Raw genomic sequence first — 17,997 nt, 5'->3', positions numbered from 1 at the left:
GTGGTACTAAGGCTACTACCTACCATCACCCCCACATACCAGGAGCCTGAAGAAGGTCATGTTTTTTCCTCTCTTCCTATTCATCTGGCTATCTATCCATCCCACAAATTAACAACAGTAATACATAAAGAATCCCCACCCTACAAGGGGCTTATATTCAACTAAGGAGAAACAATTAACAGGTAAACAAATACAAATAAATCATATCAGGTATTCATCCATGTGATGAATAAAATAGTTTGATAGGATAGAATACGGCTAGGAGAGAAATATGCCATTTTAAATGGAGGCTGGGGAGAAATCACTGAAGGTTTCTCTGAGAAGGTAACAAAAGTTGAAGCCTAAAGGATAAGAAGCAACCACCTAAGCAAAATTTGGGGGCAGAATTCTGTAGTAGAAGGAACTCTAAGTGAAAAGCTCTGAAACAGAAATGCATTTGGCTGCTTGAGGGGCCAGAGACAGTATGGCTAGAGAAAGAAATGAATTTGGAGAAGAAAGCATGGCCTTGTAGGTGGTAGCCTTGGTGAAGGCCCATCTGCACCTGCCTTGAATTTGGAATTTCCTAGTTTACATCTTCTGTTGGTCACACAACCTCCTACTTACTAATGTCACAGCAAAAGCGCAATGGAAGGAAGTATATAGCATACCCATCCTGTTGTTAGGAAGATGTCAAACGATTCTGGAAGTACCTTTTCTCATTTCTATTGATTAAAATATTCCTAGATACAATGTCCTGACAATATGGCCCCAGAGCTAATGAAAACCTGGTAAGCACATAAGACTAAAATCACTTCAAAAGAAAGAAAAGCCTTTCCACTGACTACAAGGCAAGCCAAAATGAGAACTACCAAAATTATCCTAAATTCATGGGAGGAAATAAAACAGAACACTCTACTACTCCGAAATACACATGGGCTACAAATTTATCCTTTTAATTCAGTAAGTGTTTCTAATCCCATGTAAACTTAAAGATCGTATAATACAAATCCAGACTTAAGTAATTAGACAGATTTCTAGTTTTCATTGACTACAGTTTTTCTTCACCTTTAGAGAAATAAAACAATTTTGTGACCTTTTGAGAATGCAAGAATTTATATGCATCATAAACTGCCTCTCAGCAGTAATTCCGTGGATGTTCATGTCACAATCTATTTAATTCCAACTCACTACTGTGATGTTAGAGCAAAGTCAATCCATTACATAAATGAATATTCAAGAAACTAGGTTCTAAAACAACTCAGTAGTTGCTAGGAATTCAAACAGTGTGAAATTACACATCTTACTCCTATTCTCAGCAGCATCTGCTGGCTTTGCTAACCCGACCATCACTAAATATAAAGAGCCTTCCATTACACTAGTCAGGTCTTAAAATTCCAGGCTGCTGGCCTTCCACTGGTAAAAATAAATTCACTGTCAGCATCCTTAAATTCAATTCTGCACCCAGTGATCCGTGGCTAGTATACTGACTCTTTCCTGAATCTATGGGGGATTAGACACAAGATTATTTTTCCTTCTTCTTTTGCAGATTAGTATTAGAGTTAGCAAACGATAATTATCTTATGCTCCCACACTTCTGTTCCCCCAAGGGCTACAGTCCCTTACAACAGGTCTTCATATTAATCCATACCCAAAACGGCTATGGAGAAAAAGCAAATACTTTAGCCTAAAAGGCGACCTCTTCACATTCTCCACACTGATGTCCAACTTCATGTATTTATATCTTTCATTTTCTCTTCCCAATTCGCTCAGGGAGAGACACAGAAAAGTTTCTATGTACCTACTGTATCTTCTTCTCAATTTCTGCTTTATTCTGTTGTTTTTCATTATCTCACTCACATATTCACACTTGAAATTTAAAAATCCATTTCCTCGGTTGGGAAATAAAATTGCATAATTTCTCCCTGGAGTTCTAGCTCAATCTTGATGTCAGGATTTCCAGGAAGAAATGCAAACATAGCATCAGTTGGAAAGCCTCTCTCAACAGGATGTATGTCCTTACAGACTAAGTCTGCATGTTACTGAGTAAGAATCTACTCTACTCTTCTATCAGTCTGAATTGAAGCAAGGCCTTACTCCCTTCTCAGAGTGTGGCCCAAGGACTAACAATATCTAGGTGACCTGGAAATTTGTTAAACAGAATTTAGGGCTCTACCTCTCAGAACAACTAAATCATAATTTTTATTTTTACTGATATCTGTATGCACATCTCCCTACATCATAAAATCTCAGAACTGGTGGTAAATTTAAGAACCTATCACACACAGAGAGGAACCTTGGATACAACTCTAACTGATAATGACCAGTCCCCTTCACAAATTCTTTATTGCTTATACGAATAGGTCCTCCTTAGGAGAATTTCTCATAAAATCATAAACTTCTTGTCTTGAAACACACAAAAGCTAATTATAGCTGTTGGTGGTTGTGGAAGCGGCCGATATAAACAAGTTCTTACCTAATCTGAGCTCTCCGAAGTTCCCACACCCTATCTTCTTGCCAACCCTGAAGTTGGGTCCCACCATAAGAACCCCAGAGGATGTTGAGGAGCCAGACGGTCGGGTACAGTGTGCACTCCTTTGTGCCATGGGTTTAGTTGTCCGTTGTCTTTCATCCTTCTCTCTACTAGGATGGTCCATGATCCTACACGACAGAGTCTCTGCACAAGTAGCCTCAGTCTGTGTACCTCTCTTCAATACAAAAGTATGTCCAAATAAACTGTAGTCAGAGAAAGGTAAGGAAATCTTTTGGCACCATATTTATGTTTCTAATGTATTTCCAGGAGATGAACAACTGATTCGTTCTCGTAGGACACGTAGTCTGTGGATCTCAAGCATAGGAGGGTATTTTGTAACCTGGGTAAAAATCAAGAAAATATACAGTTATAAGTTAAATTTTAAAACAAATCCAGAAAGTTACCACTAATTAGAATGGATCCTATCCAAAAATGAACAAAGTGGATAGCTTCCTGAAATGGGTCTTGATTTTATATCCTCCAACAGTTTAGCCATCTGGACTAGTTATTTATCTGATAACATAAGCTCAGTAGGCTGCAGACCATGGCAGCTAAGGGAACACACAAGTCGTTAATAGAAAATGCTGTCTTCTAGTACTGTACATATGACCCAAAAGAAAGCTGTTTGCTCCGTTTTTCATCACTGGGTAACAGAAAGATAGATTAAGCCTAGTTAAATAAACTGAAGACAATTAAAAGCTCTTCCTTTAACTTTGGACAGAACCTGTCAGAAATGAAGCTACTTACTGTCCCCCTCCTCCATCTCCACCATTTATCAAGCACTGAGGGCAACAACATAACCCAAAACAAGTTATTGATTGACACAGACTACTTGTGTAAAAGACTTTCCAAAACCCTGGTGGTACTAAGCAGTTCTAGACTAAAGCTTTGTAAAACTCAATTCTTGGTTTACTTTTCACTGCAGACTGAGTATACAGTGATGACAGAGTCATGAAGCACAACTCCAAAATAAAAATAAAGCTGAGAAACAAAAAAATCTTAAGTAGAATCAATCCCTATCAGAATTCTCCTTTGTTACAATTCAAGACTAAGCCCAAGACAAAAGTTTAAAATGAGATAATTCTGATGCTATTTTTCATAAAACAGGTAATCTTTAACAACAACAACAAAATTCTGTTATCACCAATCACATACAAAACACACGCTTACGTTTTACTTTCATTAAATATTTTCCTTGAAATTTTAAGGAAAAAGAGAATTAGGACAACTGCTTGGTTGTTACTGCATATATACAATAAAGCAAAATGTCTATACTGCAAGCTTCTCATGGACATCTTTAATTTCTGAGTATAGGCACAGGGACAAACCTGTGAGCTGACGGTACAAATGGGCATATTATCCAAGATAAAATCTATTTACTTCAAACAATTAAAATAAACTGTTTATGTTCATCTTTTTTGTCTGTTTTCCTTGTATTACTAAAAGTGTATTATGACTTTAGGCTTCAACAAAGCTAATCATCAATAAGATACATTTCTCTGAATTCGGGAAACAATACATCCACATTCAGAATGTATATTCTGTTTAAGACAAAATCAGGGTAATGAGAAGGTCAGCAATTACTGGGTTTCTTACTTGAACAACATTTTGAGTTTATATTTCTCTCATTTTTCTCTTTTTTGCAGTTGTATCCAGTATCTTCCAATTATCTTTGTTGTTTACCAAAAGTCCCTCCAACAATATTAGTAAGAGAAGGGAAATAAAACTTAAGATGTTTTAGATAGCCCTATCTTAACTGGTGCGAGCATGTGTCTATGTATGAGAAACTGTCAAGCTATTCTTTCTTCCCTTATGTTATAAATTTCTTTGAAGGCAGGAAAAAGATGTGTCTTAGCCTATCCAGGCAATTTTGAGCATTCGACTAACTCCCACATTTTTATAAATTATTACTACTATAATAGCTTCATTTATAAGATTTGGAAAACTGTACTACCACCTTGTCTACTGCTCTTATTTTTCATATGTGTTCACTCTAACAGATGGAGGTTATTTTTATAATGCTTGTCATTAACTTTCTCCATTGCACTTAAACTCATGAAACATTAGGTGGAGTAATCACATATAGCCCTCAGTAACCATGTATACTTGCATGTATGTATTAGAAAAACATACAGCACTTCCCAGGTTAGAAACCTGCACAAAGTAAAGATTCGTGTTCAGCTGGGAAAAGGATGTTTTTAACACCTGCCTGTACCCCAGAAGAATCACTTTACCTCCCACAAACATGGAAAAAAACTTACATTTAAGATATCAATTTTCTAATCTATCATGGAACATGAGCATGGTCTAATCTATAATTATGAAAGATGAATAATATTTAATACTACTGTTATATGGCATCTCTCATTTAAGAAACCAAACTAACTGAACAATTAAATTTTTAAAAATCCTGTTTATTTATCACTACCCACTGTTCAAAACTGTATTCTACTTCCCAAATACAAACTCTTTAGCTTGTCATTTTTTAATCAGGTTATTGGTTTTTTGGTGTTGATTTGTGTGAGTTCCTATGTATTTTGGATATTAATCCTTACCAGATATATCACTTGTAAATATCTTCTCTCTAATCCCTTAAATATAAACTCCTTAATTAAATTCTTGTATTAAAAGGTTATTACAGGGCCACTTAGATGGCTCAGTCAGTTAAACACCCAACTCTTCAACTCTTGATCTCATCTTAGGTCTTGATCTCAGGATTGTGAGTTCAAGCTCTGCTTTGGGCTCTGCACTGGGAGTGGAGGCTTCTTAAAAGAAACAAATTTTTTTTTAATTAGAAAAAAAAAAAAGTTACTGCATAAACACAAGGTGTATCCATTGTTGGCCCTTACACTAGAATGGCTTCATAACTCTTCTTATTTTAGGCCTGACTCACATCCTATGCCCACTGTGAAATCTTTCATAACCAATTCATCATTAACACTTGGAGCACCCCTGTGTATACAGTGTATACATTTGCCACTCAGTATGCAACAGATTATATTGATATACTCTAGTATTCAATTTGATTATAAGCCTTTGAAATTAGGGCTCTTGTCCTATCTTCTTTAGTTTCTTATATGTAATTGGTACTTAATAAATACTAACAATTATGATGGTCTTGCTCAACAAAAAACAGATTTTCAACAATATAACCAAATATTTACACAAAATAATACATGTAAATAGAATCCTGATTAACCATAAGAACGTTTAGAATTCATCTAGAAAAGAAGCTAGTATTCTTTCATTTCAATCCATTAGTGTTAAGACAGGCTAGTTAGGATTTCCATTTCACAAAGATATTATTAAATCATTTATTTTTAGTTACTAGCAGATAACATATGAAAAAGTTAGCTCAAGAACCAGGTCAAACAGAACATCCAAGGTAAACATTAAATTATACTTTAACCAGGGTGCCTGGGTGGCTCAGTTGGTTAAGCATCCAACTTTGGCACAGGTCATAATCTCACAGTTTGCATGTTCAAGCCCCACATCAGGCTCTCTGCTGTCAGCGCCGAGCCTGCTTTGGATATCCTGTCTCCCTCTTTCTGACCTTCCCTCTTTTTCAAAAATAAGTAAACATGAAAATAAAAATTATACCTTAAGTTTGTTTTTATTTAAAAATTTTTTTTCGGGGCGCCTGGGTGGCGCAGTCGGTTAAGCGTCCGACTTCAGCCAGGTCACGATCTCGCGGTCTGGGAGTTCGAGCCCCGCGTCAGGCTCTGGGCTGATGGCTCAGAGCCTGGAGCCTGTTTCCGATTCTGTGTCTCCCTCTCTCTCTGCCCCTCCCCCGTTCATGCTCTGTCTCTCTCTGTCCCAAAAATAAATAAACGTTGAAAAAAAAAAAATTTAAAAATTTTTTTCATGCTTATTTATTTTGAGAGAGTTAGAGAGCAAGTGCAAGTTGGGGAGGGCCAGAGAGAGAGAGGGAGAGAGAGAATCTGAAGCAGGCTCCATGCTGTCAGCATAGCGCCCAATGTGGGGCTTGATCCCACGAACCGCAAGATCATGACTTGAGGTGAAATCAATAATCAGATTCCCAACTGACTGAGCCACCCAGGCACCCCATACCTTAACCTTATTTTTAAAAAATGACTTCCAGGGGCGCCTGGGTGGCTCAGTCGGTGGAGCATCTGACTTTGGCTCAGGTCATGACCTCACGGTTTGTGAGTTCGAGTCCTGCATCGGGCTCTGTGCTGGCAGCTCGGAGCCTGGAGCCTGCTTCGGATTCTGTGTCTCCCTCTCTCTCTGCCCCTCCCCCACTCACGCTGTCTCTCTCTGTCTCTCAAAAATAAATAAATGTTAAAAAAAAATTAAAAAAAAATTAAAATAAAAAATGACTTCCAAAGATAGCAGTAAAAGACAAACTATATGATTTGTCCTCTTTTTTTTTTTTAACAGTATAAAAAGCGGGGAGGGGAATTCCACTTTCTTTGCACCATATACAAAATCAACTCAAATCAGATTAAAGATCTAAATGTAAGACCTGAAACCTTAGTTAGAACTCCTAAAAAAGAACCACAGGCAGTAAACTTTTGGGTATCAGCCTTAAAGTATTTTTTTGGATCTGTCTCCTTAAGCAAAGGAAACAAAGTAAAAATAAACTATTGGGACTAAACTAAAAAGCTTCTGCACAGCAAAGGAAACCATCAAAAGAACAAAAAGGCAATTTACTGAATGAGAGAAGATATTTACAAATGATGTATCTGGTAAAGGTTAATATCCAAAATATATAAGGAACTCACACAAATCAACACCAAAAACCCAAATAACCTGATTAAAAAATGGACAGAAGGCCTAAATAGACATTTTTCCAAAGACAAAGACATATGAAAAGATGCTCAAATCACTAATCATCAGGGAAATGCAAATCAAAACCACAATGAGATATCAACCTCACACCAATCAGAATACCTAGTATCAAAAAGACAAGAGGGGCACCTGGGTGGCTCAGTTAAGTTTCTGACTCTTGATTTCAACTCAGGTCATGATCTTGCAGTTCTTGGGATCAAGCCCTGCTTTGGGCTCTGCATTGACACTGCAGAGCCTGCTTGGGATTCTCTCTCTCTCCCTCTCCCTCTGCCCCTTCCCTGCTTGTGCTCTGTCTCCCTCTGTCTCAAAAATAAATAAACTTAGAAAAAAAAAAAAAAAGACAAGAAATGGGGCGTCTGGATGGCTCTGTCAGTAAAGCATGCAACTCTTGATACTGGGGCTCTGAGTTCGAGTCCCATGTTGGGTGTAGAGATTACTTAAAAATAAAATCTTAAAAAAAAAAAAAAGAAAGAAGTATTGGCAACAATGTGGAGAAAAAGAAACCCCTCTGCACTGTTGGTGAGAATGTAAATGGACATAGCAACTCTGAAAAACAGAATGGAGATTCCTAAAAAAAAAAAAAAAAAAATACCATATAACCCAGTAATTCCACTACTGGCTGTTTACCTAAAGAAAACAAAAACACTAATTCAAAAAGATATACGGGGCACCTGGGTGCCTCAGTGGGTTGAGCATCTGACTTCAGCTCAGGTCATGACCTCACAGTTCATGAGTTCAAGCCCCCCACCGGGCTTGCTAATGTCAGCACAGAGCCCTCTTTGGATCTTCCCTCACTCTCTCTCTCAAAAAAAAAAAACAAAAAAAGAAAAGATATATGCACTCTTATGTTTACTGTAGCATTACTTACAATAGCCAAGATATGGAAGCAACCTTAGTGTCCATCGATAGATGAATAAAGAAGATGTGGGGTGTGTGTGTGTGTGTATGCAAATCAAATACTACTCAGCCATTAAAAAGAATGGAATCTTGCCATTTTGTGACATGTATGGACTGAGAAGCTATTATGCTACGTGAAATAAATCAAAGACCATACCATATGATTTCACTTATATGTGGAATCTAAAAAACAAAACAAATGAACAAATGAACAACAAAAAAAGACTCATAAATACAGAGAACAAACTGGTGGTTACCACAGGGGAGAGGGATTAGCAAAATAGGGGAAGGAGACTAAGAGGTACAAAATTCCAGTTATAGGGTAAGTAAGTCACAAGGATACAAAGTGCAATATAAGGAATGTAGACACTAATATTGTAGTAAGTTTATATGGTGACAGATGGTAACTACACTTCTTGTGGTAAGCATTTCATAATGTATATAATTGCTAAACTGCCACGTCATACACCTGAAATAAATGTAGTATTTATTGTATGTCAACTATATGTAAATAAAAAAGGGGGAAGAGAAATTATATACACGTAATAAGCAGATGTTTCTTTTTCTGGTAAATAAACCACTTAGCAACTTATTTATTAGACATGTAAATGTTATGACAAATTTTTAGAGTCATACCAGCAAGTTCCTTTGGAAGCTTAATTCTTATCGTTTCTCTGAATTTAAGCATGCGTAATTTAAGAGGAAAGGTATTTTTTAAAGTATAACACTCCAGGGGTACCTGGGGGGCTCAGTTGGTTAAGTGCTGGACTCTTGGTTTCAGCTGAGGTCATGATCTCACGGTTTCCTGAGTCTGAGTCCGCACAGGCTCTGGGCTGACAGTGCGGAGCCTACCTGGGATTCTCTCCCTCTCTCTCTCTGACCCTCCCCGGTTTGTGCTTTCTCTCAAAATAAATAAATAAACTTAAAAAAAAAAAAAAACTTTAACACTCCATGTATTCTTTGTAATCAAAAGTTGTAATTCATTTCAGGAACTGGTTTAACCCTTCCCAGAAGGCATCACCCCACCAATTAAGCCTCATTTAGTGAATACAAACAGATTTACACACATGGCTTTCCTGACTGGGAAATTTTAAGAGCTCTCTAGTAGATTAAAGAATTATTGCTAATAGTAAAATCAAAAAATCCAATTCATCAAATTGCAGGTAGGGAACTGAGGCTAAATCTGCTGGTTTATGATAAGAGTTGAAGAATATGGCTATCCTCAGCTGTGGTCAGTGAAAAGTTTTCCTTCACAGATTTCTCTAGAAGATATCTTAAAGCATTCTATCACAGTGAAATGAGAGAAACTTACGTTTCTAGCAACAACTGTCCTGTGCCAACATACAAAAGAAATCATCCCAAACCAAGAGTTCATCTGGCTCAAAGTCACTCTCTTGTAAGGCAGTAACAGATGCTTTGTGGAAGAGATAGGTATGGTCTTCTATCATGAATCAAATGCCTAAAGTGAATTTACTGATTTATGTAACAGTATTTTGAGAAGCTGCATGAAGTCTAAAAAACTGGAACCATACTATAAAACCACAAGACAATGTTTAAAGAATTACAGCTGTGAATCTGTTAAGAGAAAATAAGTCACTGAATTACTGGTTGTTATTTCAGATTCTCATACATTGGCACTGTCAAAATGAGGCTTGTAACATACTTAAACTTTAAAGCCAAACACACATGGTCTTTGTTGTTAGTCAAGACAAGAGACAGGCATCTCAATCTCTCTTTTCTGAGATAATTTAGGATGAAATTGCTTGGAGGTGAAGGACTGCTGCATCGTATGGTAACTGTATGTTTACTTAAAGAGTCTCTGAAGTGACCAAACCCTTCTGCTGTTCTTTCATCTACTAGCTTTGGTGCTAAGGCTTGTGGCCTCTCAGACACAAGTTTCAGCTTCAGATATCACTTCTCACACCAGTACCCAAAACAGAAAAGAAAGTGCAAAGCAAAAGACTTTCTTGTCATGTATCTTTTTCTTGGTAAGGATGAAAATTCTTCTCAGAGCCCAGAGCAAAATTCCCTTTGTGTCATGTGGCCAAGAGTGCATGCAACGGTATCGAAATTCTCACTGTAAGCTCCTCAAAGAATGAGACCAGGCTTGACCTCACATTTAGAACACAGAATAAATTTCAAGAGCAGCATCACACCTAAAGAAGGTATTGAGTAACTACTCAGTAAAAATGCTACCTGTATATGTCCATGTGCTTGTATGTGTGTGTGTGCCAAAAGAATGTCAAAAATTACACAACAAAAAAAATTAAAAGACAATTTAAGGACAAATGAAAGTCTTATAAGTCATTTTAGCTTAAAAAAAAAAAAGACACAGTAAGAACATCACTTTAATTAACCTAACAAATGACCAAAATTGATTTACTTTTTAGCCACATTACTGGAGTGCTATTATTAAAGGGAAGAACAGTGTTTACAGATCCTAATAGTATTACTGTTTCTCTTTTCCACAAATTCCAATTATTGTCTCCCAAATGTTTCCCATTCTTACCACCCTATCCCTCACTGCTCCATCTATTTTCACCTAATGATTATTATTTTTTCAGTTTTTTGTTTTTTTTTTTTGAAAAATTTTTTTTTTTTAACGTTTATTTATTTTTGAGACAGAGAGAGACAGAGCATGAACGGGGGAGGATCAGAGAGAGAGAGGGAGACACAGAATCGAAAGCAGGCTCCAGGCTCTGAGCCATCCGCCCAGAGCCCGATGCGGGGCTCGAACTCACGAACCGCGAGATCGTGACCTGAGCCGAAGTCGGACGCTTAACCGACTGAGCCACCCAGGCGCCCCATATTTTTTCAGTTTTTTAATTTAATGTTTATTTAGTTTTGAGAGAGAGAGAGAGACAGAGCGTGAGCAGGGGAGGGGCAGAGAGAGAGGGAGACACAAAACCCGAAGCAGGCTCCAGGCTCTGAGCTGTCAGCACAGAGCCCAACATGGGGCCTGAACCCATGAACCGTGAGATCATGACCTGAGCTGAAGCTAGACGTTTAACTGAGACACTCAGGTGCCCCTATTTTTTCAGTTTTAAGATCACCCTCTTAGCAATCTCAAATATAAAATACAGTGTTAACTATAGTCACCATGCAGTACATTACAGTCCCAAAACTTATTTATCTTATCATTGGAAGTTTGTACAGGAGTCTCCCTGTGTCCCCCTTAACCATAGTTTTGGTTACCTATGGTCAACTTCCATCTAGGCGGGGATAATCTTCCTTCTGCCATATCATCAGAAGGTCAATAGAAGCCTAAGGCTACATCATAATGCCTATGTCATTCACTTCATCTCATCATGTAAGCACCTGATCATCTCACATCATCACAAGAATAAAAAGAGTGAACACAGTACAGTAAGATTGGCAGGAGGAACCATATTCACGTAACCTCTATTACTGTCAGCTATTGTTGCTAATCTCTTACTGTGCCTAACTGATAAACTGTATCGGAGGTATGTATGTATAGGAAAAAATACAGCATATATAGGGCACAGTACTATCCATGATTTCAGGCATCTACTGGGGGTCTTGGAACTTATCCCTTGCAGATAAGGTGGGGGACCACTATACCTTTTAACCACCTTCACAACCCTTCCCACACCCACTCCTACCTCCTGCCCCCTGCCTCAGGCAACACCAATCTGTTGTTCTGAGTTCAGGTTTTTTACATTCCATACATGTGAGATCATACAGTATTTGTTTTACTCTGTCTTATTTCACTTAGGATAATGCCCTCAAGGTCCATTCACATTGCCCTGAATGGCAGTATTTTTATGGCTTAATAGTATCGTGTGTGTGCATATGTGTGTATGTGTGTATTACACACATACACTTCATCTTGTTTGTTCACTTATCTGTTGATGGGCACTTAGCCTGTTTCTATGTCTTGGCTATTGCACATAATGCTGCAACGAACATGGGGGTAAAGTTATCTCTTAATTTCTTGAGGAACTTTCTTACTGTTTCCTACAGCAGGTGTACCAATTTACATTTCCACCAACAGTGCACAAGGGTTCCCTTTTCTCCACATCCTTACCAACTTTTTATTTATCATTTTGACGACAGTCATTTTAACAGATGTGAAGTGTTACTTCATTGTGGTTTTGATTTGCATTTCCCTGGGATTAATAATATCGAGCATCTTTCCATATACCTGTTGGCCACCTGTATGTTTTCTTTGGAAAAATGTCTTTTCAGTTCCTCTGCCCATGTTTAATCAGATTTTTTTGACTGACTTGTTTGATTTTTTAATATACTTTAGATATTGACCACTTATCAGATATATGATTTGCAAATATTTTCTCCATTCAGTAGGTTACCTTTTCCTTTTATTGATGGCTCCCTTTACTGTGCAGAGGCTTTTTAGTTTGATGTAATCCCACTTGTTTATTTTTGCTTTTCGTTGCCTTTGCTTAGTCTGTCAACTAATAAAAAAAAAAAAAATCATTGTCAGGACCTATGTCAAGATGCTTACCCCTATGTTTTCTTCTAGGAGTTTTGCAGTTTCAGGTCTTACATTCAAGACTATCATCAATTTTGAGTTGTTTTCTGTGATATAAGACAGGGGTCCAGTTTTTCTATCACCATTTACTGAAGAAACTATCATTTCTCTATTGTATATTCTTGGCTCCTTTCTTACAAATTAGTTGACCATATATGCATGGGCTTATTTCAAGGATCTCTATTCTGTTCCGCTGATCTATGTGTCTGTTTTTAGCCCAATACCCTATTGCTTTGATTACTATAACTCTGTATTACAGTTTGGAATCCAAAAGTATGATGTTTCCGGTTTTGTTCTTTGTCAAGATTGTTTAGACTATTTGGGGTCTTTCATGGTTCTATACAAATTTTTAAGATTACTTTTTCTATTTCTGTGAAAACTGTCATTGGAATTTTGATGCAGATTGCATTGAATGTGTAGATCACTTTGGGTAGCATGCACGTTTTAACAATATTAATTCTTCCAATCCATGAGAATGGAATATCTTTCCATTTATTTTGTCTTCTTCAATTTCTTTCTTTAAATGTCTCGGGGCACCTGGGTGGCGCAGTCGGTTAAGCGTCCGACTTCAGCCAGGTCACGATCTCGCGGTCCGTGAGTTCGAGCCCCGCGTCGGGCTCTGGGCTGATGGCTCAGAGCCTGGAGCCTGTTTCCGATTCTGTGTCTCCCTCTCTCTCTGCCCCTCCCCCGTTCATGCTCTGTCTCTCTCTGTCCCAAAAATAAATAAATGTTGAAAAAAAAAAATTTAAATGTCTCACAGTTTTCAGTTTCACCTTCCTGATTAAATTTATACCAGGTATTTTATTCTTTTTCATACAGTTATAAATGGGACCTTTAAAAATCCCTCTTATTTATTTATTTATTTACTTACTTACTTACTTATTTTGAGAGCAAGAGAGACAGCAGGGGAGGGGAACAGAGAAAGGGAGAGAGAGAATCCCAAGCAGGCTCTGTGCTCAGCTCTGAGCCTGACGCAGGGCTCCATCTGATGAACCATGAGATCATGACCTGAACTGAAATCAAGAGTCAGATGCTTAACTGATTGTGCCACCCAGGCACCCCTAAAAATTCCTCTTTCTGACAGTTCATTACTGCAGAGATGCGGATTTTTGTACATTCATTTTCGCATCCTGCAACTATTTGTTGATTAGTTCTAAAGTTTTTTTCATAGAGACTTTAGGGTTTTCTATACATAGTATCAGGTCAACTGCAAACAGTGACAATATTACTTCTTCCTTTCCAATTTAGATGCCTTTGATTTCTTTTCCTTGACTAATTGCTCTGGCTAGGTCTTCCAGTACTACGCTGATTTCTTCTTTGACTCATTGATTTTTCAGTAGCATGTTGTTTAATCTCCACATATTTCGGAATTTTCCATTTTTCCTTGTAATTGATATCTAGTTTCATGCCATTGTGGTCTGCAAAGATGTTCGATATGCTTTCAGTCTTCTTAAGCTCATTAAAATTTGTTCTGTGACCTAACATATTATCCTAGAGAATATTCTGTGTGTGGTTGAGAAGAAGTATATCCTGCTGCTGTTGAATGGAATGTTGTGTAAATGCTATTAAGTCTATCTGGTCTAGCATATACTTCAAGTCCAATGTTTACTTACTGAATATCTGTCTGGATGATCCATCCATTATTGCAAGTGGGGTACTGAAGTCCCGTACTATTATTGTGTTCTTATTTCTCCCTTCAGGTCTATTAATATTGATATATATTCAAGAGCTCCGATGTTGGGTGCATAAATATTTACAGAAGTTCTATAATCTTGTTGGACTGAACATTACCATTACATAATGACCTCATCTCTTATTACAGTATTTGTCTTAATGTCTGTTTTGTCTGACCATAAGTATAGCTACCACTGCTTTCTTTTGTTTTCCATTCGTAGGGATTATCTTTTAACATCTCTTCACTTTCCATTTGTGTGTGTCCTTAAACCAGATGTGTCTCCTATAGGCAGCATATAATTGGGTCTTATCTTTTTATCCATTAACCCACTACATGTCTTTTGATTGGGGAGTTTAGTCCGTTTATATTTAAAGTCACTATTGATATATATGGACTTACTATTATCATTTTGTTAACTGTTATCTGGTTGTTTTGCAATTCCTTTGTTCCTTTCTTTTGTTTTTGTTTTCTTTGTTCCTTTCTTATTCTTTGTCTCTTCCTTTGTGACTTGACGATTTTCTTTAGTGCATGCTTAGATTCCTTTTACTTCCTCTTTCAAGTATCTATTATAGGTCTCAGCTTTATAGTTGCAATGAGACTTATACATTCTATATAATAGTCTATTTTAAGCTGATAATGTAAAATGTACACTAAAGCTTTATATTTCTACTCACCCCCCTTTTATTTTTTTAAGTTTATTTATTTAGAGAGAGAGATAGAGAGAGAGAGAGAGAGAGAGAGAGAGAACGCAAGAGAGAGCACAGGCAAAGAGGAGAGAGAGAGAATCCCAAGCAGACCCAACAGGGGCAGAGCCCAAGGCAGGGCCTGAATTCACAAACTGTGAGATCATGACCTGAGTTGAAATCAAGAGTCAGATGTATAACCAACCCAACCACCCAGGCACCCCCCTTCCATGTTTTTGATTCCACAATTTACATCTTTTTACGTTGTGTATCCATTAAGAAATTACTGTAGCTTGGGGCTATAATAACTTATTATTTAAAATAAACAAACATTAAAAAAAGAAATTATTGTAGCTTGTTATTTTTACTACATTTCTTTTTCTTTAAATGTAAGTGATTTCTTTTAAATGTTCAGTTTTTTAAATTTATTTTGAGAAAGAGAGAGAGAACGTGTGCATAAGTGGGGGAGGGGCAAAGAGAAAAGGAGAGAGAGAATTCCTAACAGGTTCCACACCGTCAGCACAGAGCCTGATGCAGGGCTCAAACTCACAGACTATGAAATCATAACCCGAGCCGAAATCAAGAGCCGGATGCTTAAATGACTGAGCCACTCAGACACCCCAGCTACTTTTCTCTTTTAACCTTCACACTAGATATATGTGATTTACCTATACCAGTACAACATTACAGTATTCTGGATTTAACTATATATTTACCTTTACCAATGAGATTTATACATTCATACGGCTTCCTGTTAGTTTATTTATTTATTTTCGGGGGGGGGGGGTTGGGGCAGAAAAGATGAAAAGAGAGAACTCTAAGCAGGCTCCAAGCTCAGCATGGTGCCTGATGTGAGGCTTGATCCCATGACCCTGAGCTCATGACCTGAGCTGAACTCATGAGTCAGACACTGAATGTCTGAGCCACCCAGGTGCCCTGAACTCCTTCAATCAATCCTTCAATTTCTGCTTGTCTAGAAACTATCACTCCTTCAATTCCAAAGGATTTCTGACTTCAGTGACCATCTTTATGACCATTATTTTGAAATCTTTATCAGGTAAATCACTTATCGGTTTCTCGAGTTTTATCTTGTTCTTTTGTTCATAAAATACTCCTGTTTCTTCATTTTCCTTGACTTCACTGGTTTCTGTGTAATGGATAAACACCTACCCCTCCCAATCTTGACAGAGTAGTCTCCTGCAGGAGATGAACCTCATTACTCAGCCAGGCCCTAGCTCTTAGTTTTTTCTGAAATCTTTGTGATTGTCCAAGCCACCTTGTTTGTTCTTAATGGTTCTCAGTAGGTGAGGATGTGCCAAGACCTGTCAGTGTCTCAAAGGAGAAGCTCTTAGTCAGCATTTTGATGAAGGCTAACTAGAAGCCGGACCTAACTAGAAGCCGGACCTTCAAGTAACAGCTTTTAAAGTATGAAAGTAGATCTCTTTCAGGGAGACTGAGAGCTGGGATTTTCAGTACACTTCCTATGCACTCATTCCTGGGGACGATAGCTAAAAACTGTTATAGTCTTGTGGGACTCACAAACACAAGTCCTGCTGGCCACCAGACTCAGGAAATCAAGGGGTGCACACCCTCAGGCAGTAGTCACAAAGGCCAGGGCACCAGATGATTACAGAAACTCATCCTAAGGAGACACTGGTAACAGGGAGTGGGTCGGAGGGAGAATGTAGAAGTGGCACCTGCCAGCCTCCCAGGTCTGCACGGAGGATTGTGGTCTGTCCCTAGATGTGTGTTAAATCAGAAGCATGACTCTCAGGCAGCAGCTTTTCAAGTAAACAAACAGTCCTCTTTCAGGTAAAGACCAGGAGATGGGCATTTCTGTCTTTTGCCTCTGCACTGAGCCATGGTGCGGATAGCCATAGCAGATTCCTCAGCGGGCTCTTAGGCACTGTTTGTTTGCTACAGTCTTTGGGTCCTATGGACACAAGCTCCACTAGCTTTCAGAGCTAGGTGTGTTGGGGTCCCATTTGTCAGACAGAAGCCTTAAATTTTGAGGCACTAGATTTTGACTGCAAACCCTTTACTCCTCAGGGAGAAGCTGGGAATTGTGAGTTCCCTCCTAAATTGTATGTTGCTGTGCCAGGGGTGGGGTTTATAGAAAGAATGTGTCTCAGTCTTTCCTATCCATTTCGATGTGGGATTTTTTCCTCATTCACTCAATGTATTGGAGTTGTTCAACTAGTTTCTGAATTCCTTTCAGAGGGAATTCTTCTGTGTGTAGCTATAGATTTGATATGTCCATGGGAGGAAGCAAGTTCAGGAGCTTCCTATGTCATTACCTTAGACTGGAATGAAGGCCAAGCCCATTTGAACATTTTCAGTGCTTCTGTACCTTACATTTTCCCCACATCTCCCCATTTAGAAAAAACTTTTACTATTAAAAAAAATATATTCTTAGCCAGTTATCTTTTGAGTACTGACAAAGTAACTCTAATGTCTGTATGAAAAGGCAAAAGACCCAGAATAGCTAACACATATTTCAAAGAGAAGAAGAAAGACAACCAACACTACTCAACTTCAAGACTCACTACAAAGCTACAGTAATCAAGACAGTGCGGTATAGGCAAAAGAATAGACAAACCGATCAATGGAACAGAACAAAAAGCCCAGAAATAGACCCACACAAATGTAATCAAACTGATCTTTGACAAAGGAGCAAAGGCAATTCAGCAGAGGATTGTCTCTTCTAAAAATGGTGCTGGAAAAAATGGCCACTACATGCAAAAAAAGTGAATCTAGACACAGACCTCATACCTATCACAAAAATTAACTCTAAATGAATCATAGATCTAAATGTAAAATACAAAACTATAAAACTATTAGAAGATATTATAGAGAAAATCTAAGTGACCTTAGGGTCTGGCAATGATTTCTCATACACATCACCAAA

General features: G+C 38.0%; 1 protein-coding gene across 4 annotated transcripts in view; it reads right to left on the bottom strand.

The window, feature by feature from the left end:
- The window catches only part of CSNK1G1 (casein kinase 1 gamma 1), a 165,479-nt gene that overhangs the window by 104,439 nt on the left and 43,043 nt on the right, over positions 1-17,997 (bottom strand). For all 4 annotated transcript variants that reach the window (XM_047074966.1, XM_047074965.1, XM_047074967.1 and 1 more), the window contains exon 2: positions 2,453-2,849. In XM_047074966.1, coding sequence (XP_046930922.1) covers positions 2,453-2,633 — 181 coding nt within the window. In that variant the 5' untranslated portion in view covers positions 2,634-2,849. The remainder of the gene's footprint in view (positions 1-2,452; positions 2,850-17,997) is intronic.

The sequence above is a fragment of the Lynx rufus genome, unplaced genomic scaffold, assembly GCF_022079265.1.
Source record: "Lynx rufus isolate CCGP_SWC_20201006 ecotype Redwood Valley unplaced genomic scaffold, mLynRuf1.p SCAF_13, whole genome shotgun sequence".
Lineage (NCBI taxonomy): Eukaryota > Metazoa > Chordata > Mammalia > Carnivora > Felidae > Lynx > Lynx rufus.
The sequence above is the reverse complement of the archived record's forward strand: the minus strand, read 5'-3'. Positions and strand labels throughout refer to the sequence as shown.